Below are 26,452 nucleotides of genomic sequence, written 5' to 3'. Positions count from 1 at the left end.
TATATCGCATGATATATCGCATTAATTATCGCGGACATATCGCCTGCGATAATTAATGAGATATGGCTCATCTTGTCAGTGAACTACGGCTCTGTGTAGTAAATGCCGCTCCATCTGAAAGCCGTTGATGGCAATTTACTACTAATCAAGGAACCGGCTTTACTGACGAGATGCGCTTAACAATGTCATGCGATATATTGCCCAGCCCTACTAGGGAGCTGAAAATGCTCTCATTCAAGATGGCACTTTTACTTGCTCTGGCATGTGGCAATGTGGTTTACTGACGCGGCTTGTATGGAGTTTTTGTAGAGATGAGATGACAGTATGGTCAGACTTACACCAAGACGTAGACATGTGCCCAAAGGTGTTGTCTGCTCCGTCCAGAGCACAGGTTATAAACCCCAAGCATTTGCTCCTCAGGAGACCAAAGCTGCGTCCGAAATTGCGTACTATGTGAGTAGGTTCTACATTTGAATTTGAACAAACTTCATGACCGTTAAAAAAGTATGTTCTATATAGTATGAATGAAGTAGAGAAGTATTCGATTTCGGACGCAGCTCAAGTTTGTGCCACATCCTTTATACCCTGTTCGAGCTGTTTGTGCCTGTTTTGTCTTTTTTTTCCGCAGAACCACTTGCAATTATGAAATAACGGTCAATACCCTATGTGCATCGTAAAAACGTGGATGTGCAAAGTGCTGTGGCAAGTTTTTGTGCCATCTAGTGGTTAAGTGTAGAATAAAATCAAATGCACTTTTAGCCCATTATACCCAAGCCTGCCACGCTCGTGCTGAAAACTGAAGCCACCCCCAGGTGGTTGGTCCCAGTATATGACCCCCGCTCCTCCATGTATTCTAATGGACGCGAGACAAACTAAACAATCAAATTACACTTCAAATATTTTTTTCCCAAAGATGGTTTCTGACATTTTTTATCACGCTGATTTCATTTCAAGTGTTCGTTTTTTAAATAAGTTTTTAGTTAGGGATTTAGGATTTAGTTAGTTATTTGATGCTATAAAACGGGGAGTGTGACATGATTGACAACTGAGATTGCCAGCTTCTCTGAGTGAAGTTGTCACTGAGGCACCATTTTTCGGGATTCTGGGAGGAGATTGGCGCTTTAGCTTTAATTTCTACATTTCCATAACTGTTTATTTCACACCGACATAATTAATTGTTCTGCATCTGCGAGAGTGTGGGTGGGCTTTTGATATCACGGGTCTACTTCCTGCTCTTTACCTTTGAGACACCGGTCCCGAAGTCACTACACTCTAAAAAAAAAAGGTTCTTTATGGCACCAAAAATGGTTATTCGTCGTAATCATAGAGGAACCACTTTTGGTGCTATATAGCACCTTAGTTAGCGGTGCTATATAGTACCTTAGTCAAAGAACCGGTGAAGAACCGCTGAAGAACCATTGAAGCACCAAAATTGGTGTTATATATCACTTAAAAACAGAGGTGGACAGTAACGAAGTACATTTACTTGAGTACTGTACTTAAGTACACTTTTTGAGTATCTGTACTTTACTAAAGTATTATTTTTTAGGGAAACTTTTACTTTAACTTCACTACATTTGAAAGACAAATATTGTACTTTTTACTCCACTACATTTCTATCAAGGTCCTCGAAGTCAAAAGTCGTTTCTGTAGCAGCTTTGCAAGTCAGTGGATGATTTTTTCCTTCTTTAAAAGTTTTTTTTTTTTTGCAAATTGTAAATGTTTGGGAGAAAGAGAAGCATAGACATATGGATGAATCTGAAAAAGCCTGATGAAAGAGCTCAGTCTGGTTTGTTGTGCCTCTGAGATGCCAGAGCACGAGGACTGAATAGAGCTTTCTTTTGTGTGTTTTTCGCACTTAAACAGACCAATACATACAAAATGTCAAAATTTTCATTTTGGAAAGTATTCACGGTAACAAAGTTGATTATGTCTTAAGTGAACGTAAACAGTTGGGGGGAATTTCGGATGTGTATCAGTGTGTTGGATCTGTGCATTCTGCCTTAAAGCGACAGCAGCTTTGTAAAAAGCTTTGTAACTTTTAAGTATTTAAATTAGTTCTAGGTGGTCGTATGCTAGCATGTCGGATGGAGCATCACTAACTGGCTTAAACCACTGTGCATTTTTACAACAATGCAACAATAATAAAATAATGCATTGACATAAAAAAGGAAATGTACTTTTGATACTTAAGTACTTTTAAAAGCAAGTACTTCTGTACTTTTACTTAAGTAAAAAAAGTTTTTAACAACTTTCACTTGTAACAGAGTAATATTCGACCAGTAGTACTTTTACTTTCACTCGAGTAATGGAGTTGTGTACTTTGTCCACCTCTGCTTAAAAAGGTTCCCCTATGATTACGAGCCAAGAACCATTTTTGGTGTAATATAGAACCTTTTTTTTTGTTGTGTAGGCTACTGTGCAGACTCTGTCCCAAATCTGCGCAAGATGTCAGTGCCATATTCGGACGTTGGCGGCTTCACTTTTCTTCAGTGGAAGGTAGTGAAGACGCGTTGTCCATATGGTTGTAACCTATGTATTTGTAAAAATGTTCTTGACAATATAGCGTGCAAACCAAACTTTATTTAAATTGACCAAAATTGATTCCCCGGTAAATCATAGATATCTACATCAAAATATTAGCATTTCCCTTCCCTTACAAAACTGAACCATGGTTTTACTACAAATAAAACCAAAAAAACATGGTTATTATAGTTAAACCATGGCTTTGCTACTCTAACCATAGTTTAACCATGGTAGGCCTATTTGTTGTAAAACTGTGGTTATATAAATGGTAATCAATTAGCCATAAAGCCATTGGTTACTACACTTTTACTACAATAAAACCATGGTTAATTTTCGTAAGGGTAAAATCTTAAACATTTGGAGAACATGCCAATTAGTGATTTAATAAGATCTAGAGGAAATTACATTTGGAAGTTATCCAAATCTGACAAAATTAGAGCGTGTTTGCACTAGATTAGGCTATTATGAGTGTCCCATAACTCATTTGATCAGCTCTCTTCAGAGGCAAAAGAGTTAAAAGTCACGTGGTGAGACCGCAATATTGTCACTCCGGCCCATAAGAGAAAAAAAAGCTGGTGTATTTGAGGAAAGAGAACAAAGAAATCATTGCATATAAATTACTGCAGTCTCCGCAGCAGCATTCGCACAGGCATTGCGCGAGTTGTTTGCACCGCTACCTTCACGCATTTCCAATTTCAGCAGCGGAGCTCGAGGATAGAGGAGGAGGATGCGGGTCTCCGGGCTTCTGTCAAGCGCTTTCGCTCTGCATGTGCTCCTGACCGTGAGATGCATGCCTTTGCATGGGGGGCGAGGACTGATGAAGCACAAAGAGCCCCCGGTGAGTTTATTAATGCCAGTACTCTTATGTCATACATTTGATGTATTGTTAATGTTTTGTTCCAGCTCTTGAAAACCAGTAGCCTATAGGCGGCTGTTTAGTTATTTTACGTGTTACCGTTGTAACTTGCCACAAAAGTTTAAAGTTTGAGTTTTACTTAAAAAAAAATTGAAATGCTTTTTTATTTAACTTTCATGCAACATGAAAAATAGATCATCATGAACAAAGCTAGATTTGTTGGGGTTTGACTCAGCCTACTATTATATTATCATAGCTACATAATCATCATCAATCATAAATTGTAAAACGTCGTCTAAGCTTCTACAGTTACGAGCCAGAACCTGTCAGTTTCATCTGGGTTTGTTAAGGTTTTATGAGTCAGGATTAGTAAAGAATGCTTATGAGAGCAATTTTATCTCATTTAAGTGTTTAACTGTCACTAAATGCTGTTTTTCATCAATTTGAAATATACTCACAACCTTACTGTTTTCTTTATGGTTCTTATTTATGCCTCATATTTGAAGCGTTTGTTTGTTTATTAAAATGACCTAATAAAAAAAATGACCTAATTTCTAATTATGTCCCATATTTGAAGTGTTTGTTTTCATATTAAAATGACCTAATCAATCTGTGATTATAATCTGAGTACTGAAGAATGGCTTTTTATTGTTGTGTTTATGATGATTCAGGTGTAAAACTTATAATGCTGTCAGTATGTTCCCTCGGCGATGACAAAAGAGCGAGGGATTGTGCAGGCATGGGCAAGTTTGTGTTTCTTTGCCATCTGGAGGGACACACACTCCCTCTCTCTCACACACGGATGCATAGCCTACTGTAGAGAGAATTTAGGGAATGTGATAGCATGCTCAAAGAAACCGCACTGTCCTTGTTCCTGTTACGATTCTTTTGGCCCCATGTTCCCAGGCTGCTGAAAGAAAATAGATTGTGTAGTTTGTCAGCCGTGGCATTCAAAATGCTTTCTTTGCTTATATGGTAAATGGTATAATTATACAATTTGTCAGTGCGTCTTCATGTCCGTAAATTAAGAAAAGGTTTGTCCGGTCCGGATCCTATATAGTGCGTGTATGGTGCAGTTTTTTTCCCCCCTTTTGATATATACTTTTTCCCTTTTTTTTGAGGAAAGATGGGGAAATTTGATGTCACAATGTAATGTAATGACTTTCACTCATAAAATGATAACCTGCAACCAAGGGTAGCCTACATAGCAAAAACGAAGCCAAACTCATAAAATTACAAAAACAAACCACTAGAGGGCCAAAAGTTACTGTAGATTTAAACGTTTCTGTAAAACTTCTGCGTCGAGTGTATGCCATAGCTACGTCGTAGGCTGTGTGTACGACGTAGCCTACGACATACCCTGACGTGTACCTCTCCAAAAATGTAACAATGCGTCAATTCTTCGTGGACCTCAAGTGCTGTGATTGGTCTGCATGTGTAATTGCACGTTGACACGGACAACGATGCAGAAGTATAAATGAAAATCGACGCGTAGCCCACGGCGTAGAGGCTATGGGGCAGGTCTGACGCAGAAGTATAAATCAGCTTTTAAGTGAATTCATCTGCAAACCAAACAGCATTTTGCAAAATTGCATCACAAGCAAAATTGTGGTTTAACTATATTAGTCAAGGTTATTGGGTCATGTGACTCATTCACCTTAACTTATTATGAAAATGCCCCTGCTGTGATTTTAGACAGGGTCATTCAAGGAAAGCATGATATCAGTTACATGACTTCCTCAATGTGCCAGAGCAGGAATATGTGTGTGGGGGAGAGGGAGATAATGTTTATGTGAATAAGCCAGGTGCCAAAATCCTTCAAGCATTGATCCAAACTTTGAAACATTTACTACAGCTGCTAGATAGAGATAGAGGACTGAGCTGCTGGGGTTTAACATGAAAAAAAGGTTAAAGTTTAACATGAGCACTGGTGCATAAACAGTAACAGGGAGCTTATCACTGAAAGCTACTTGAAAGTCTCCTTTAGTCCTGCACTGGACCACTCATCACTCCCAAAGTCAGCTCTGGGATCAGCAGCTTCTAGGGGATTTACCTGTGAATATTTGTTCAAATGGTAATCCTTTTAAAGCTTCATTTATCTTGCCATGAAGAGTTGTGATATGTTGGTGTAAGGATTAGCTTTTCTTTTTTTTCTCTCCCTGTCTGATGTCTGTAAATCAGATTGGACAGTGACCCAGATCTTTGATCCTGCACTCTAACCATCCAAAACGCATTTATAGGGTCAATTTAAGTAGTGTCAAGACTCATTTAAGTACTCTTGGTAAATGTGTAAAGATACTAAATCATACACCACGATCCTTTTACACCTTATTTTTTACTTGAAGCAGTAATCCTGGACTCAGTTGGTCCTGAAATAATCTTGCTTTTTGAGTTATGAGATGCTTGTTTTTTCAAGGTGAAGTGTGTGATTTCTGCATTACTAGTCATCAAACTGAGAAAAATAATGATCGTTTCCAAACATGTTTCCCAAACACTCCCACATCTTCCAATGGTTGGACAGATAGCCCCACCCACAAACTCACACCATTGGTTGCACCAGTGCTGCTGTGTTCAAGTTCAAGTTAAACTCAATTGACAGCATATGTGACATAATGGTGATTACCTCAAAAAAATTTTTTTTTTAACTCATTAAACTCAGCAAAAATCAAGGTTAAAGGATTTAAAGGCATAAATGTAACGCTTAACAATTATATAAAAGCACTTACATGAATTCTTATCTTAAAACCTGTTTAAACTGTAAAGTTCTAGTCAATTTTTCAGTCATTTATGGGTTTACCGTTATGTTTGTCATGAAACAAAATTGAAAAAATTGTCATAAATGTACAGGCTTGTCAGCTATTTTTTTTGCACTAAAACACATATAGTTTATGTCTTGTGGCTATATTATTGAAACAGTGGCTAACTCTATATTAGGCAAAAAACATTTGAAAACAGCTGTACGTCCAAACTCACAATATTTATAAAAGTATCTGGATGACTTACCACTGCCGACGATTCTTAAGCGCACATCCAATGGACACTTTACTGTCCCATGAGGCCACGGGAGAGAAGTTTTGAATGACTTTTAAAGGAAAGGAGGGAAATGTAGAAATAGTTTTTTTGTGGTAATCAACATTGTGCCACAATTGCTGTCAATTGAGCATTACATACTGAACCCAGAATATTCCTTGGAGCAAACAGATAAATGCTTTGATAGCACCACAGAACTACTGTTTACACCGGAAAATCAACCTGCAAATTGGTTGACTTACTGTCGACTCTGTATTGCCATATGGGATAGATGACAGTATTATAAAGTATTAGCTTTAAATCACTGTTTTGCTACTGAAAGTGCATGGCTTAGTTGAAAGCAATGAGAAAAATCATCATCAAAACAATTAATCTATTATGCAACACAAGTTCCTGGCATTTTTTGCAACATAATGGTCCCATATTCTCACAATATCACACTTTCTCATCAATTATCCTCAACAAAGGTTTCAGATATCATAATTAACCAGAATTAAGTGATGCTGGATCTCTGCTGGTGTTTTGCAGTAATAGGGCATAGTTCTGGAAAACAGATAGGGATTCTAGATTCTCAGATGAACCATGCCTGGACCTCTTATCAGGATTTCCTCTGTGCTGAAAGCATGTGTGAACACAAGAGAGAGGCGGAGGGACGTGGGAGATTTAGGATGAGACAGGCTGTGTTCTATGGGAGTGAGGCTCAAGCACAGACCTCCACTGGCAAATTGAACCACACATGAAAGGAGACAGCAGCATTTATAAGTTGGCTTTGTCTGGCGGGCTTATCTGAAACATAAATTAAGTCAAACTATACAGGCAAAACGCTGACTCGACATATTTCCAGCATTAAAAAATGAATCCGAAAGCATTGTTGGCTAGCTTTCAAACTCTCTGAGACAAGTTTTTCTCTGCCTGTCTGATGTCTGTGAACCCATTAAGCACTGACCCAGAATTTTGATCCCACTCTAAAAGGTATTTTCAGTAGCTCTAGGGTCAGACGGTTCATTTAAACAGTGCTGATAAAAGTGGACAGCTACATTCTCAAACATATTTCAAAATTCACTCTGATCTTACTTCTAGTAACTGCTGTAAACCAATAGCATTCCTTTCTATGGCCACTAACTTGGTTTCCATTTTGTGTATATAAAGTGCAATTTTGTTGCTTTAATCTCTTCAGACATTGAATGAAATAAACTGTTTAAACATTGGGGACTGCGTTTTGGCAGAACATCAAGGCACCTTCAGCAATGCTTTGTTTTTAGATTACACACACACACACACACACACACACACATGAAATAGCGACCTATTGTGTTGACTTCATTCCCCCCTGCATAGTATAGCCAAATGTGTCCTAACTTGCCCTCTGTTTTTGAGAAGTGGGTCATACACATACACTTTGAACTGGGGTTCTAAAAACATGCATTGTAAATGAACAATGCAGAAAGCACCTCATCTTTGTGTGTGCCAGATGTGGAATGTGTGTGTTATTCCAGGGTAATGGCCGATCCCTCCCACTGATTGGTCATGATGCAGTCAGATGTTATGATGAGATAAACTGAGAAAATAAGAAATTTAATCAAGCATCTGGTTTGAATTTCACTTTGTTACCAGTTTGGTCCGTGACATTTGATTGAGTGTGAGTGCTTATTTTAAATGAAAGAAGATGATGCCATACACATTTCTGTGAATATAGATGTTTCATGAGCTGTAGCGGTATTTTCAACGTAGAATGTTCCTTTTCTTTTTCATGGACAGTGGACACCCTTATTTGTCATTGACCCATCAGTGTATTACGTATACAGTGTAGGCAAAACCTGCAGCCTAATCCAAAACACAAATAGCATTATGAACCTGAACTGTCTGTGCACATGTTTGAAATCAGTGCTGGTAGAAAGTCTCGCTCAGAGACCAGGGCACATTCCATAGTTCCTGCTGGGCATTGTCTCCAATATAGCAGCTCTGCCTCACGCATGAGGAGTCACCGCTGAGCCTTCGTCCCTGAGAGAGAGACACAGGGTCACAGAGGAGAAAACGTTTAGCCTGTTTGCTGTTTCTTTGCAAAAGTCCTAAACATTTTACAATACATTGTAAACCAGTCGGGGGAAAAAACAAGGGCGCCAACAATCTTGTCAGAACTGTGGACGACATAAAGATAACAAAATATAGGCTATCACTTTGTAAACATTTCAAATGTTTAAAATTTTAACATATTTCACTTTTTTAAATGCATTTTGGTTCTTATTTCGTTATGTAAATGAAATATTTAGACATCTGGGCTTGCTAAAAGTGGGTAAAAGGTAAGACTGTAAATGAAAGCTGAAGCATCCTGAAGTTTAAAGCCTCTATAAATGCCTCAAAATTCTGCCTAAAAGCACCACAGTGCTGCCCACGGCATTTTTCTCTGTCTTTAACGCCCATGTTAATGAACAGCCATTTCCTCCAAAGAATGTTTAGGGACACTAAGCAGTCCATCCGCAATCATATCTCACAGCAAGTAAACAGAGGAATTGCCAAAGGGGTCAGTATGTTATTTTAAAAAAAAAAAAATCATTATATACAGTATAATTGATCATATTTGAGACAAATAGACTTTAGTTAAATAAATATTTCAAGAAAATTATTCACAGTTTACTCACAGTTTATAGTTTGGGATCGGTAAGATTTTTAAAAAAGTTTTGTATGCCCACCAAGGCTGCATTTATTAGATCAAAAATACAGTAAAGGACAGTAATACTAATATTATGACAAATAACATTTATTTTATTTATTTATTTTTAAATCTGTTAATAACAGGATACAAACACAGGAGAATCATGAAAAAATACACAAAAAGTGCAATTAAACAAATGAAATAAAAATAAATAATAATAAAAAAAACAATATTGAAGAGAGAAAAAAAACACTCAATACATATTGTAATACGAAGAATGTCAAGCATAATGTCTCGAGTATAGAATATATGCTGGACTGCAGCATAAAAGTTTAGACATTTCTGCCATTTATCAAGTGTATACATCCACAAACAAAAACATACAGCTAAAGTACATACACACACATAAGAATTCAACTGTTATTTTATTTTAAATAATTTGACTATGTAATTGATTCCCGTGAATTTTTTGCCACATGATCCTTCAGAAATCATTCTAATATGCTGATTTGGCGCTCAAGAAACTTGAAACATAAAAAATGATTATCAATGTTGAGATTTTTTTAATCCAATTTATTAAGCTTGAGACTCACAAGCATAACAACATACTATAAGTGATTCATCTGATGGGGGAACATGAAAAGTTTAATAAAATTGTTCATATGAAAAATGAAAGTCATAGAGAGAAACAAATTGTTCAATAATAAAAATTTCAAACAATAGTAAAATAAGATTTAGTTTTTTGCATTAAAAGTAATTAAAAGAAGAAATGTCTTGATTTCTGCAATACACAAATACTTTTAAATCCCGTTCAATGGAGAAACATGCTTTTAATGGTGCAATTATGGTATCTACCAACAGGGCTAATTAGCTAACCTTCATTGTTATGGGTAAATCCTTCTGCAAATGTGTGTCCATTGTTGTCTATTACCATTAAGCATGCAGGTCTTCCATTTTTCCACGACAGGGTTTGTCACAGATTCCTCATTCGCACTCTGAGAAAAGGAGAGGCATGGTCCACCACCCTCAGGACACCTTTAAACCTCAAACAAAGGTTGAGCCACAGCTCGACACCCAACTCAGGAACAGCTCCGGGGGTGCAGGTCCACTGCGCTGTGGGGTCCCAGACTACCCCGACCAGAGAGAGGTGCAGCTCAGCAGGCACCTCCGACAGAAACGCTTTGTGATTTTTGGAGGACGCTGGCCAAAAACTGACCTCACTTACAAGTAAGGTGTACAAGAAAAACTAGTAAAAAAGTATATTAAGTATATTATAAAATTATATATAATTATTAAATCAGCATATTACTAAAAACTGTGTGTGTGTGTGTGTGTGTGTGTGTGTGTGTGTGTGGGGGGGGGGGGTTGTAAAACAACATGAATATTAAATGTATGATTTCATTAATATTCAGTAGGTGCTTTAGTCCTTCTTCTTGTTATTCCATTAGCAGCAAGCAAAATAATAATAAGTGATTAGAAGTGTCTCCCTTCCAGGATTATTATAGTTAACTAAAACTAAAAACATAAATAAAAACCTTTTGATACTTTTGTAAATAAAATGCACGTTAACAGAAAATAATAATAATAATAATAAAAAAAATTATATATATATATATATATATTATGTTTTATAATATTATGTATATATTTTTTATATTTTATAATATTATTATATATTATGTTATATATATATAATTTTGTTTTATTATTTAAGCTATGGCAACATTTCTTTTATTAATTTAATTTAACTTGATACAAAAAATAACTAAAACTTAAATAAAAATTATACTTTTATACATTTTCTGAAATTAAAACTATATAGACATATTTTTAGAAAACAAAAAATGACAATAACACAACCAAATTACTAAAAAAATGTAATAAAATGAAAAGAAAATAACATTTATAATAGTATCTCAGTGATACTAAAATAACACCATCTAGTTGTAATGAAATTCTCCTAAAATTATTTATTATACGTGTTATAATTTATTATTTAACAACAACAATGTAAACAATAATAATCATAATAATAATAATCCTGATGTATCTTTCTGGAATTGTGGACAATGAATATTGTTGGCTCTGTGACAAATTGCTTTTGTTGCTGTCGCTTTGGATAAAATATGTTTAGTTTTGCTAAATGTAAAATAATAATAATACTTATTATTAAATACAATACACAATTGTTATTATTGATATTAAAACATTTAATTATTATTATAATGATATAATCACACATTTTATTCCAGGGTTTTTTTTTTATTGTTTTTACGAGTGTTGTCCAACAAATACATTTACATTCTCTAACAACACACTTAGTTTTTTTCTTCTTCTACTTCTTTTTTTATTATTATTTTTTTAGAATAATTAAAACAAGGTCCAGATCTTTTCAGTGTCTTAAAGCCTTTTTGTTTTCAACAAAAGGGTAATTTCCCCCCTTTTTTATCTGAATGAATAGTAATGTTTGTGTGCTGATAGCACTTTCTATCTCTGTTCTGATCGTACTTAAGCAGGTAGTTTATGTGGAGGAATGCAGAGGCATTATAGTCAGACCTGTGTGGGAGAAAAGGCCTGTCTTTGAAAAAGAAAGTAATCAGCCACATTTGTACAAGAATCTATTCACAGGCAGCACAGGGTGGATGCATCCGGTGAAAGATGTATAGGATATACACTTTTCTGTCTATTGTCGTGTTTCACTGGATTGGCCTTTGTGTAACATTTTTATGGCTGAATAGTTCAGGGGTGTGTACAATGTGGATTAGAATGGGAGATTATAAGAAGAAGTAAGTTTGCATTGAAGTAATATATTTATATAAAAAAAAGAGAAGAGATGTTGGCATGTTGCTGCAAGAGGGAGTGGTAGTTATTTTGACTAAAGACTAGACGATGTGCACGGATATATTATTTATAATAAATACAGCAATATTCCATAAAAAATATAAAATAATAATAAATATATATTTTTTTTAATGTATTGTACATTTTTTAAAGGCACAATATGTAATATTTGTTGGTTAAATATCCAAAAACCACTAGAGCAATGTTATATACACTCTAAAAAATGCTAAAAAATGAAAACGGACTAACCCAGCAATTGGGTTGTTTTAAGCAAACATTTAACCCAACCGCTGGGTTAGTCCATTTTCAACCCAACTTGGATTATTTTTAACCCAGTATTTTTTAGAGTGTATTTTGACTTGTGTACTTACATTATCCCAAATGTTTCCAAGAATGTTTAAATCCAGAGAAATGAGCAATTTTAACCAGGACACAGACCGTGTCCGTGCATCGCCTATCAGTGACATCATACCTGAGTTACCCTCAATTTCCATTATTTTGTAGAAACCATAGAAACACCAAAGACGCTTTAATATATTATGTGTTTTATTAGACAGGTGAGCAACTGTTTGCATACATTCATCGACAGAAAACGAATCGTTGTTATAGCTCAACACAGTTAGTCTTATTGTTTAAATCTCGTTTTCTTGATTTACCGCGATTACCATGATTTACCATGCCTAATATCGAGCTATCTTACTGTAGTGTGCAACAAGTGTCTCATAGTAGCCACAGAGCGAACGCACAGAGAAGCATTATAACATACCTTTCAACACACTCACATGTATGTAATATGATAAAACAGCGCTGTGTTGCCCCACATACACATGACCGGAAGAAACGGAAGCGGTCGTCTGTGGCACCCTGCTTCATACTACAGTAACGTTAATAAATCTTTAATACATTAGCACATCCATGAATATGATTTCTGCCCGAGTCCCGTCGGATTCTTTTGGAGATAAAGACAACAACTCCAATGATTCCGGGAAATCAAGGTGTCATCAAGCTACGTCTTTGTTTTGAATAAGCGACCTCTAGCGGCGAACATTACATATTGTGCCTTTAACACTACTTTGTGTTTTATTGTCTTGACATTAAATTTCAGAAAACTGGTTAAAACTGCTGGGTTTCTAACACAACGGCTGATGTAGTGACGACAAATTTGACATCTTTCTTTTGACTAGCGTAGTCTCTTCTCTCAATATGATTTTCCTCCTTTGGAAAGTCATAGTAATGCTATCGTGATTTTTTTTCTTTTGCTATTGGAGTATATAAGAACACAAAAATATACCACCACCGCTATAGAAGTTTACCCAACTATGACAACTTCTGCTTCTGAGAACTCTGGAAATGAGAAAAGGGTCCATATACAGGGACACAAACATTAAAAATGGTATCAGAAATGCTAAGCTGGAGGGGCTGAACCGAGACACATTCCATGACACAGACAGGTGTGTGCGCCCTGCCGCCCTCTGATAAAGCTTGGCTTCCTTTATTAAAATGTGCATTTATAAATAATTTCTGATACAAGTAGAAACAGCTTTTATAAGTTCCTGTTAACTTGCTGTTTCACACAAAAATTTGAAGAATGCTTAAGTGCTCACATCTGAGTGAATGACTATAATAAAAAGTTAATCATGCCCAATTTGTAAGTGAAGATCCAGAACAGTCTGATACGATACAGTGTCTGAGGTTACATGATTCCTGGCGAGTTTTGCTCCTGTCAGAGAACTGGGTCATAAAGCTGCACACATAATACCACCACAACCGCGGTTTGATTATGCTCATAAAATAAATCAGAACACATTTTGAGATCACGTGACATGCTCACCAAACTATAAAGATGAAGAAATCCAGATGAATCACTGGTGGTCTCTGATGTGGGTTTGTGTCGGTTGGTGGTCCAGCAGTGCAAGGCCGGTGGTCTGAAACACAATGTGTTTATGCAGCAGCAAAAGTGATCACATGTTTTTTGTCGATAAACTTTGAGCATGACTGTGACCTTCTGTGTTCAGAATCCAGCGCTTCCCGTGGCAAATGAGCGAGGATAAAGTGAGGCGAGTTTTACAGGAAGCTCTCAAGGTCTGGAGTGATGTCACACCCCTCACCTTTAGTGAGGTTGTCAATCAAGAGGCCGACATAGTCATTGACTTCACAAGGTAACAACTTTTCACTATGCTCAGGTATAAAAAAAAGTGAAGGATTTGGGATTTTGTCATTTTGGCTTCACCAGCTCATCTTCATCTTCCTAAATAACTGTTGGCATAAATGCAGTACCATGCAAAATCATGTTCTCTCTTTGTTACAGTTATTTCTGAAATACCTTCTTCATAGGTGTATTTGTCATCCTTGATTCATTTATCATGCAAACAAAGTGTCCAATAATACAAGTGTCACAAGATAAAGTGAGTATTTGAATAGTATTCAGTATAGCTTTAATATAGCATATAACAGCACAGTATACACTGTAAAAAAAAATCAGGTCTCAAATTGAACATTTTCTAGTGACTGATCACATCTAAATTTTTTAGTTGGCCAAATTGAATTTCTGTGAATTAAATTGCATCAATTCACAGAAATTCAATTTGGCCAACTGAAAAATGTAGATGTGATCGGTCACTAGAACATTTTCAATTGGAGACCTGAATTTTTTTTAAGTACAGGTGATATAGTTTAGAGTAGTACAGTACAGAGCAGTACAATATACAATTATACAGTATAAAACACTACTGTTCAAAAGTTTGAGATCTGTTTTTTATATTTTTGAAAGAAGTTTATTATGCTCAACAAGGCTGCTTATTAAAAATACAGTAAAACAGTATTATTTTGACAAATGTTTTCTATTCTCTATCGGTTTTGTCTTTGAATATATGTTCAAATTAAACGTATTCCTATGATGGCAACACTGAATTTTCAGCATCATCACTCCAGTCGTCAGTGTCACGTAATCCTTCAGAAATCATTGTAATATGCTGATTTGCTGCTCAGGAAACATTTCTTATTATTATGAATGTTGCAAACAGTTGTGCTGCTTTATATTTTTGTTTTTGTTTGAAATAGTAATGCATCCTTGCTGAATAAAGTATATGTATGAATTATTCAAAAGTATTAATTCAAAGAAATCTCACTGACCCAAATGGCAGAGTGGTATGATAAAGTACAATATAGTATAGTACAGTAGCATTCTGCTGGACATGCAATTTCAGATAAAAGATAGCAGCCACAATGACGGGTGAGAATAGTATAGCTTTCATCTAGAGTATAATAGCTTTTTCTTGACCACTGATATTAATTTTAGTTTCATATTTTCATATGTATGTCTCAAGGTGTAGAAATGAAAGAAATGAATATATGTGAAAAACTTCTAATTATTACTATAAATCCTATATTAGGTATTGGCATGGCGATAATTTGCCTTTTGATGGCCCTGGTGGGATCCTGGCTCATGCTTTTTTCCCAAGGACGCACCGTGAGGGAGACATTCATTTTGACTATGATGAGTCCTGGACGTTGGGCAATGAACTTGGTAAGTTGAAAAGATATAATCCTCATCTTACTGCTTGATTGCCTGCCTCTTACTTGGAAAACCCTGATACAGATAACGCACATTATAGGGATCAGTAAATCAGTGAATGTATCATAGATTATGTTTTCAGCACGCGACAAAAATTCCTGGAAAGTTCTGATACATCTCTGATATGCTTTAAGACTTTGTGCAGACAAGCAGAATTTTTTTTTCTGACACGAATCTCAAACATGATCCACATTTGACTGATTAAATCAATCAGACCGATTCAAATTTTAAAATACTTTTTAAAAAAAAAATTTAAGGCGTGACGTGTGACCATACAAGTTTATATTATTGTGTAATGTTGCTTTAACAAGTTTGTTTGCTCGTATAATCTTAAGATATTAGGTTACGCTTATTTGGCTTGCTGTTCACTGATGAGGGGCTCGGTGAAGTAGCTTCAACTCGAGCTCTGATACACCCCCACAGTGACTAAATATAGGATATGATTATGTAGGGCAAGGTACCTAAGATAAAGGTGGAGTTTGGGGAAGTGGTGGGATGCTGGAACATCTGAGACTGAGGAGAGGTAAGCAGCTGTTTATATACTCTGGCTGTTGGCTGTTGATTTGAAGATTAGATGGGCTCGCTCCTCCCTAAATTACATTTAGGAACTTCACTAAAACACATTTTGAGTTCAGCACCACAGTGAGATGTCATGACAGACATGAGCAGAGGCAAAATTTCTAGTTTTATGTCTCTCATTCCACACTGACAGCAACACTCAGCTGTTGTATAAAAAAGTGCTAATGCTTACATCATTACATAATTTAATTTGTCATCCTACAGGAACAGATCTTCTTCAGGTGGCAGCACATGAATTTGGCCATGTCCTGGGTCTACAGCATTCTTTGGAGCCTGGAGCCATCATGTCCCCATTTTACAGCTTCTCCTATCCTCTCCAGCTCAGCGAGGATGACACGAAAGGGATCCAATACCTCTATGGCCCCCGACCGCAAGCCCCGCCCCAGATCCCTATTGAAACCAATGAGATTATCACCAGTGCAGTGAGTCGCTGAACTCATCATCCCACCTCACAGTTTATCTGCGATCAGTTACATTTAACAAATTATTAAATTATGGAAAAAATTTTAAGGAATGTCAGCAGCAACATTAACACCATGATGTTTATTACCAGAATTTTTTTTTTTTAAATTTAACTGAAATGGAGGTTATGGTGAGGTACTTACAATAGAAATGGATGAGGCCAATCCGTTAAAATACTCATGTTTCAATAGTATAGACATAAGATGTAAACAATATGTGTGTGTTAACATACTATTTTAGTGTGAAAAAACACTTACTAACCTTATCCAATTTTACAACTTAAAAGTTCAGTGTGTAATATTTAGGGGGATCTATTGACAGAAATGCAATATAATATACATAACTATGTTTTCAGTGGTGTATAAAGACCTTACATAATGAACCGTCATGTTTGTATTACCTTAGAATTACCTTTAAAGGGGTCATGAACTGGCTTTTTACAATTTTTTATACGGTTGTCTGAGGTCAACTTATGACGTTTGCCTGGTTTTTACATTCAGAAACATCATAATGAATAAGTAATAGGCTATTTTCTGCCTTGGTTTTGAGGCTCTCTGAAAAAACGCTCGGTTTTGATGGCCGTGCTACACTGAAGACTTGGAAGTAGACGCCGACGACTAGGATTGGATAAGATTTGCATATTTAATGAGCTTCAGCTCCTCTCAGTACATGTGGGGATTGTTTTGAAAGCTTCTGGGGAAATGCTCACAGGACTCGCAAAATGCCTTTACCAAACAAACAATGATTCATCTCTGATCCACCTGCGATTGATTGGAATGTTTTTTTTTTATTACTTTGCCGGCCTGATCAGTGAATATAACCGCAAACCGTACACACATGCGCAAGAAAGGAATGTTATTTCACTATTTAAGATAGCCCGTCGGCAGGCCGGTGATACGCTTTGGTAGCCCGTCTGAAAATCACGTACGCCTGGGATATTGGGCTTTGCGAGCCCTGGCCCTTAACGTTACAATTCCGAGTCTGATCAAGAATGAACCAATAACACCTCAAATAAAGGAACCTGTGACAGCGTGCTATGGTATGTAATCAATAGATATCAAACGATCTGTAACAATGCAATACTATCACATATAAAAAACATGTTTTACTCACATAAGTGTGTTGCACCGTTCCTGTCGGATCCAATATAGAAGTCACAGCATTGTGTTTTAATATCAATATGTCTGCAAATCCAGTCTCGACCTGTATCTTGTTTACAATCGATTCCACGGTGAAATGAAGCGAACAAAGGCGCAATGTCTTAAGCACGTGACCCGTTTAGCTCCAGGAGTCGGTGGGCGGTCTTGAGGTGGCGCTTCTGCATTCTATGACTTCAATGGTCGACATATTCTGAGATCAAGCGTTTTCTGGGCCTGGTGTCAATAAAAGCTTTTCTTTGACTAACAAGGAAGTTTTCAGCTCCGAAACTTACAGGATATTCTTATATCACGATGAACTTTTATGTATTAAAAACTCCAAGGAAAGTTGATGTCTCAATTCATCACCCCTTTAAACCCTAAAATGACCTTAAAATGATTATTTAAACAGCTCTACAGTTATATAATACACATTTTAACACAATTAATGTCAATGATAATTCATTTCCATTGTAAGTTCTTCACTTTAAGCAATTTTTCCTCTTCCAGGGACAGTTCATAAATATTGTTTTGTGGTCATAAATGTTATTATCATTACTGTATTACAATTGTATTACAATGATTATTGAATTACACCAAGAATATTCCTGAAATATTAAGTATTTTATATTAGTTTATCTATATGCTCCCTTTATTCTCACTCCCGTTATTCCATCTCCTCTTCTCCCACTGTCACGGTCTGTAGCCTGACGCTTGTCACACAGATTTTGATGCTGTGTCTATAATCCGTGGGGAATTGTTCTTCTTCAAGGCCAGCTATGCCTGGCGCATCAGGGAGGGCCGTCTGCAGGCGGGATACCCTGCCCTGGCCTCCCGACACTGGAGGGGCATTCCAGAGAAAATAGGCGCCGCCTATGAAGACAAAAAGGGCAATATCTGGTTCTTTGAAGGTGGGTGAGTGCCGCACCGATGGCTGACTGTGGTGATTTGTGGTTGGAAGACAGGATCCGACAGGCCTGGTTACATATCTATGGTGACGGGTGGTGCGGTACTTCCCCTTAACCCATATATGAAGCATCCTGAATTGTGCCTCTAATGCAGGGCATGATAAAACATGACCATGTAGAACATACGCTACTAACAACAGATAAATACACAGGTGATGTGCAGTACAGTATCTAAACAGAATTCTACACTTATAGGTGGTTGCTGTTGCTGAGATGGTACTTTCACTGAATTAATTTCACTGAATGAAATCAAATGTAACTTTTCAAGATTGAGAATTTGGTTGAAATTCAGTGCGTTTTTAGACTAGCATAGGTTCAGTGAGTCATTATATTGCTGAAAATGTACTTCATTCTTTCACCATTAGAGGGAGCGCCTGTGATCGTGACTCAAGATGTTTGACAAAAGGTGTTTGTGGATTCAATTAAAATGTCTTAAATTAACCTTTTCAGCAATTAAGGCCATAAAAAGTCTAAACATGCCATTTTGTTGTCTGTATACTATTGAGATTCTGTGCTATTAAAGCTTTAGAGGGCTATAGAGTACATTTTAATACTGATTTATGTGCTAACCGCAGTTGAAAAAACAAATCTTCTTAAGCAATCTTAGAATATTGAATATCATTTAAAAGGCTAAAAATATCAGGATTTTGTTTTAATTTTTTAGCTCCCAGCCCTAATCACGTACTGAACATATAAACATGTTATTTAAACTAGGGGTGCACCGATCCGACTTTTTCAGTCCCGATACCGATACCGATGCCTGGGCTTTGTGTATCTGTCGATACCCGATACCGATCCGATATATTGTTGAATTAATAATAAACTGTATATCTTCCACCTTATACCTTCCTTGAAGAGACTAAAGGCACCAGACTTTACTAACTAAACATAACTAAGACAAAATAACAGATGTATGTAAGGTGTTGAATTCTTATTTATTTAAAAAACAATTGTGCATTCAAATCTAAAATAGAATGTAATTAACTTCTTTAAATAAATAAAATGTAGCAGTGGAAACAAAAAACAGTGTATTGGTCAAACATACAATAGTAATCTGACAGTTACCAAACATTTTTTACACTACAGATAATTGTTTTGGTATATAATCATATCAATATTAAAAAGTAGCATTACAAATTAACAAATAGTCTAATTTTCTACCATATGCAATTTAATAAAAATTTTCAGCTAGCTAATAACAACTTTGTTCTGGTTTCACCTCACTCCAGATTAAATGATTGTAGGCTAGGCCTATTTATTTTACTACACATTGTCAACAGAAATAAGATGAAATACTGTTGATAATTAAAAATAATTCTTACTACCCACTCTTGCTAAAATGGGTAAGCACACTTGTGTTCTCATTTCAGTTGCGTTCTGAGTAAATTAATAAACTGAGTTCATGAGTTCAGTGTTGGACGGATCAGTTGTTCTGGCCAGTCGTTAAAATGATTCGGTTCAAAGGAGTCGTTAGGTCACGAATCGGACATTAGCAGACGCGTTGTGTGCGAATCCCGTCTGTTAGAACATCGCGAAAGATGTCAACACACAGAAAACACTTCATAACTGGATATAATTTGTCTCCCGCTTATTGAAAGTATGCTTTATGTCAGCTGGTCAGAGAAGAGTCAATGTTTTTTGAGCGCAATTCACACCCAGTGATAATTCAAGGACAAAATTGTCCGAATGTGTCACGTGCAACATGGTTTCGGTCTTCCGAGCTTTTGATTTGGATTAATATGTGAAATATGAGAGCGAACACTGATTATTTTGAAGACCCAGAGAGCGCGCGCGGGGGAGGAGCTCTCAGATCGGTCTCTCTGTCACTCAGTCACAAGCGCAGCATCTGTTCTACATCACTCGTAAATCACAATAACTCATCAAATTAGGCTTTGGCCGTCAAAAAAATGTCAATGCAGGAAAGACCCTGACTTTGCAGTAATACCCTCGAAACAGCGACGAACTAGTTGGCGTGGCAAGCGTGAAATATCTCCTCCACACAGCCGACTCTCTGGCTCGCTCCCTTCTAGCATGCGACACACGTGAAGCTGACGAATGACGTAGCCTCTGCTGCGACGGAAAAAAAAACCTGGATCGGCTTGTGGATCTGTTAATTTTTCCGATCCCCGATCCAGCTATTTTGTCAGTATCGCGGCCGATATCCGATCCTAATATCGGATCGGTGCACCCCTAATTTAAACCTCACTATTTTGATATTTTTGATAATAAAAAAGCAACATGCATTTAGAAAGCCATTCAGAATTTAATGCACACAACCTTATACATATAATTTTTTTTTATTTTATTCTGTAGTTCTTTAAATTATTCAGTCTTATCATCATTTGACTTTTTAATTATCAGAGTGCAGTGGATTTGCTAAAATGAAATATAGTTATACATTAAATGGTTAGTTCACCCAAAAATGAAATTTCTGTTGTTAATTACTCACCCTCATGTTGTTCGAAGGTCTTATGGGTTTGGAACGACATGAGGGTGAGTAATTAATAACAGAAATGTAATTCTTGGGTGAACTAACCCTTTAATGCAGTCATATTTATAACAAACTCTTTCCCTTGTGTCCTCTGTAAGGTTCCAACTACTGGGTGTTTGATGCAGAGCACAAGATATCAGGACCGGACCCTCTGCAGTCTATAGGCCTCCCTGTCACACACATTCAGGCTGCACTGCGCTTAAAGGAGCACCACAGCCATCATACATACTTCTTCAAATCAGGAAACTACTGGCGTTTGGATCCCCAAGAGAACAAAGTGGACACGGCCTTCCCACGCAGCATTCAGCAGGACTGGTGGGGCGTACCTGATGAGATTGATGCTGCCTTCCAAGATGCCAACGGTATTTCCATCTCAGCCTTTTTAATACATATCAGTGATTGTTAGTATATAAATGAAAGAAATCAGGTAATATACTGTAAGTTAAGAATGTTGCGTTTTGAACAAATCGAGCGACTGAGTCAATGATCCATTTATAAATCACTTACTTCACAACTCAATGAATCTGCTGTTTTGAACCAATCGTTTGAATTAAAGGCAGGGTAGGCAATTTGGGAGAGGCTAGAAATAGCCAGCTAGCTTTGAAAGCCTAAGATCCCACCCTCCCTTCAAATCGCTCTCCAAAGCCACGCCCCCATCAAAAGACATGAACGCACACAGCAGAGTCTGCAAAGCATCACAAGAGACAGCGTTAAATGAAAGCAGATAACATTACAATAATAATGAACGTAAAAGTCTTGCAGAGCTCTTATTTGTAACACATGACTGCTGCAGACTCCTTTCGGCAGTCATGGTGTTGACCTACACTACGTTTACACAGACAGCAGTAATCTAATTATTGACCTTATTCTGAATAAGACAATATTCTGATTAAGGTGTTTACATGAGTTGCTTTTAGAATATTCCGTTCATGTTCCCGTTTTATATGTTATATAGAACATAGCTCAATTAATGGCACATCATTACGTCCCCATGCCCCGCTACGCTGTCCGACGTCCAATCATAGCGTGACTTTGGCAGGTCTGTTAAAATTCAATGGGCTCACGCAACCCACTGTAACTTTACCTGCGGGTGTCGCTGTTGGACACTGTTACTGTGATGTGGACACTGTGATGTTTATACTTTTTAATGTAATTTATGTATATATATATATATATATATATATATATATATATATATATATATATATATATATATATATATATATATATATATATATATATATATATATATATATATATATATATATATATATATATATATATATATATATATATATATATATATATATATATATATATATATAAATATATATATATATATATATATATATATATATATATATATATATATATATAAAAATATATTTATATATATAAAAATATATACAACGTAAATATATATATATATATATATATATATATATATATATATATATATATATATATATATATATATATATATATATATATATATATATATATATATATATATATATATATATATATATATATATATATATTTACGTTGTTTTATTTTTGTAATATCATATATTGTCTCTTTCAGTTTTTTAAAGAGACACTGCCCCTCTTGCCTCCTTCTTGACAGCCTACATTTTGAATAATAGCTTTGATTAATGATGAAAAAGGTGATTGTTTGGATTGTTTTCTCCTGCCGTCGAGCCACAGGTGTTCACTGAATGACCCATATGGCTCGCGAGCCTCGAGGTTCCCGACCACTGTTGCAAGCAGACAGTTTGGTCACAGTTATGAATATGGGATTACAGATACAAACTCATTGTATTTAAATTTTACAAAGAGCAGAATAATTACAACAGAAAGAAAAAAAATATAGAGGAGGCACTGTCAGAATGAGCAGACAAGAAAGACCATAGCAACACGTCATGACAACGACATTTCCGACTGACAGATACGTAAAAGATTAACCGGAATTTTCCGACATTTGAGAGTTTTGTAACTGTTTTGTACGCATTGTTATATTAATTATAATGCAAATTCTGTTTTATTGGCCACAATATTATTGATGATTGTTGAAAGGGGCGCTTCTGATTACTTTTTAAAAAGGGCAGGGCAGGCTCGACTCGATCCCCCAAAGCCCTCCCCTCTGCACTTGCCTGGTGTGTATGTGTCCTGTCACAAAATGCGGCGAAAACTCCTACACAATGTTAATAGTTAGATTAAGATGTGTACATGTCTGTAATGCTCTCCGATAATGCGACAAAAATAGGCATACACCACATGTCTTAATTCGTTTTGCGTTTACTTCGAGCATGACTTTAACCGGATTAAGGTAATTAGAAATCTCTGTTTACATGGTAGCTTCTTAATCAGAGTATTGTCTTAATCCGGTTAATATCGGAGTATTGTTGTCCATGTAAACGCACTGATAGAAACACAAAGTTTAAGGACGTAAACAGTTCCAGGTAGAATGTCACGGGTTGCCATCTCGTAATTATGGTTGCAACATGGTGTAAACGCAGCATAATTCGTTGTTTTTGTTCAGAAGGAACTGTAAAAGGTGGCTGCTCTTTCTTTGTGAAGCTGTCTGTATAGCCCAATTGATGTAATATCTATTGTAAATTGGACCGAATGCAATGATTGGATGAATATTTTTTGGTCCTGAGACTTCCACAGAAGATATATGTACATTTTGTACACTTCTATTATTGATTGCTATCAGAATGTGAAGAGAGTTGCAACCCATATAACAAAAAGTGTTTATAAAAAAATTGCCTACCTTACCTTTTAAAGGGTTAGTTCACCCAAAAATGAAAATAATGTCATTTATTACTCACCCTCATGCCGTTCCACACCCGTAAGACCTTCGTTCATCTTCGGAGCACAAATTACGATATTTTTGTTGAAATCCGATGGCTCAGGGAGGCCTGCAGAGCCAGCAATGACATTTCCTCTCTCAAGATCCATTAATGTACTAAAAACATATTTAAATCAGTTCATGTGAGTACAGTGGTTCAATATTAATATATTAAAGTGACAAGAATATTTTTGGTGCGCCAAAAACCTAAAAAACTACTTATATAGTGATAACCGATTTCAAAACACTGCTTTGTGCAGCTTCGGAGTGTATCGAATCAGCGATATAAAATTTAATATTAAATATAAAAGTCAGCAAATTAAATATCTTAATTTGTGTTCCGAAGATGAACGCAGGTCTTACGGGTGTGGAACGGCATGAGGGTGAGTAATAAATGACATTATTTTCATTTTTTGGGTGAACTAACCATTTAATGACTCAGTGACTTGCCCCACCCTACTGACAGTTCCATATTTAAAGAATCATTTCAGTTTTTAAATAATTTCATATTTAAATATTGAATATTAAACATTCATATAGAATGTAAATCTATTTGTAACTGAAGCTGCACATGAACATATGTGACATGTAAACAAAATGACTTCTATGACTTCATTTTGAGTAACTTTGACCCAGAAAAAAATATTTTCTGCATTATACTAAACAGACTATTTTAGTAGATAAAACTCAAAATGTCTTTGTGGGTCAAAATGACCCCAAAAGATGCAGCAGGTCACGTTCACAGTGTAAAGTCACTCATAAGTAGCTTCATAGTAATTCAGTATACTAACATTTTGTACAATTGTACAGTGGTCATTTTCTTATTTGCTTCAAAATTATGGTGCTTCAATCCAGGAAAGGGAATCGAAGAGAAACCTTATAAGTAGTCGTTTGATTTGTCACTGCTCTGACAATTTTAATGAGTATGAGGTCGCTGTGGAACAAAAGTGGGTGTTTCTAAATTTGTGGGTGTTTTCAAACTGATGGGTGTTTATAAATCATGCAATGAAAACCCGACCCCACCCCTAAAACCTACCCACACTGTGACGTGGGCAAATCAGGTAACGCAGTGGAAAACGCCCCTCTGTTATGGCCTCGCCCACTGATCTGGTAACTCCTATTACTGTCCTGCAGAGACCAATACTTGATTTTAATTGGTGAATGTGACAGACCTCTGACAGAAGAGGGCGATATTTCAGCAGGAGCACAGTCGGTGACAGTTGATTTGAATCGAGTTGTTTTGTTACATGGCATACTACTTGTGCACACTCATGTTGCAGTGTGTAAATACATTGGTTTATGAATGCAAAAGATCATGTAAAACTGTTGTATCCTCCACAGGCTTAGTCATCTTCATCAGTCGCCGACAGTACTGGAAGTTTGACCCAGTTCAGCGTAAGGTCATGGAAGGTTACCCGCGCTACATCGGTGCAGACTTCTTTGGATGTAGCATGCCGTAAACCCTCAGGAAACTTTTCTGTTTTCCTTCACTGTGTTCTCACACTCTGGTTTGAAGCATACAGTGTAAATTTCCCAGCATTTTCATTATGACGAACTGTATTATGTAACCTAAGTTCCTGTTCCAGCGGGCATTTCACTTCCCTTCACCTCAAAAATGTCTGATTAATCAAATTTCTTCTCAGGAAATCTTGCACATCTGAGCTTTATGAACCACGAGCAGCTATGTCTGTATTTGTTGTATATCAAGCAACCACTGTGTAAGAAGACATTAATACCCTGTTGTTAAGGTGCTAAATATGGTGCTAAAACGTTTGTCAGGGATCTTTGCACCAGTTGCAATGTCCATAACTCTTATCTCGAAGTTTTTACAGTTGTTTGCAAGTTGTACTGTATCTTAAACTGTGCAGTTTGTATTCATTAATAACACAAGAAATGCTTATTTAGAGATTACATTTCTCCCATTCAAAATGTTTTTTAAATGAGAGAAAAGGGAAAAGGCGAAGGATGTTTCGTGTTTGGAAATGTTCTTTTAAGAACACACAAACTCTTGACAGATAAGCATTTGTTTATGATGTTGAAACGGTATGTTAGACTATATCAACAGACAAACTGGCACTCTTCAGTGCAGGACACTGACAATGATTTAAATCTTTAATCGAATTTTTTTTTTTAAATATACAAGCTTGGAATTTTTTCACATCATCTGTGTACATTTTTTATTTCTATATTTTCTCTAGTTTTTTATTTTATTTTTAGCTTTTACACTATTTTCTTCTTCTTTTCATATTTACTGTGTAAATACTTTTATATAAAATGTGTGTTGTATTTTGGTACAATTAAAATATTCCCAGACCACTTATTTGTCCATAATTTTGTGTTATCCAGTCATTTATAATTATAATTTCATTTGTAATTTTATTTTATTTAATTTTACAGAATTTTATTCAAATGTATTTATTTATTTATAATGGATCATTCATTAATTATCTGAAAACAAATACAAGCAGAAAAGGAAAAAAGT

The 26,452-nt window shown here is 36.1% G+C and overlaps 1 protein-coding gene across 1 annotated transcript; it reads left to right on the top strand.

Annotated features, from left to right (window-relative positions):
• The first annotated feature begins 3,072 nt into the window (after nt 1-3,072).
• On the top strand, nt 3,073-26,297 carry mmp11a (matrix metallopeptidase 11a). Its single transcript, XM_079827869.1, has 8 exons — nt 3,073-3,364; nt 10,033-10,292; nt 13,922-14,065; nt 15,299-15,432; nt 16,264-16,481; nt 18,364-18,568; nt 21,215-21,478; nt 25,312-26,297. The coding sequence occupies exons 1-8, from the start codon at nt 3,254-3,256 to the stop codon at nt 25,428-25,430; spliced, it is 1,455 nt and encodes a 484-aa protein (XP_079683995.1). The 5' UTR covers nt 3,073-3,253; the 3' UTR covers nt 25,431-26,297.
• The last annotated feature ends 155 nt before the right edge of the window (nt 26,298-26,452 follow it).

This window comes from Gobio gobio (assembly GCF_949357685.1).
Source record: "Gobio gobio genome assembly, chromosome: 10".
Lineage (NCBI taxonomy): Eukaryota > Metazoa > Chordata > Actinopteri > Cypriniformes > Gobionidae > Gobio > Gobio gobio.
The sequence above is the reverse complement of the archived record's forward strand: the minus strand, read 5'-3'. Positions and strand labels throughout refer to the sequence as shown.

Excerpts from the sequence above, each read along its gene's own strand:
- mmp11a (XM_079827869.1), top strand. The coding sequence starts at position 3,254 with ATGCGGGTCTCCGGGCTTCTGTCAAGCGCTTTCGCTCTGCATGTGCTC. Across the intron at positions 3,365-10,032 it reads TGAAGCACAAAGAGCCCCCG|GGTTTGTCACAGATTCCTCA; the intron begins GTGAGTTTATTA and ends TTTCCACGACAG. Across the intron at positions 16,482-18,363 it reads ATGAGATTATCACCAGTGCA|CCTGACGCTTGTCACACAGA; the intron begins GTGAGTCGCTGA and ends CACGGTCTGTAG.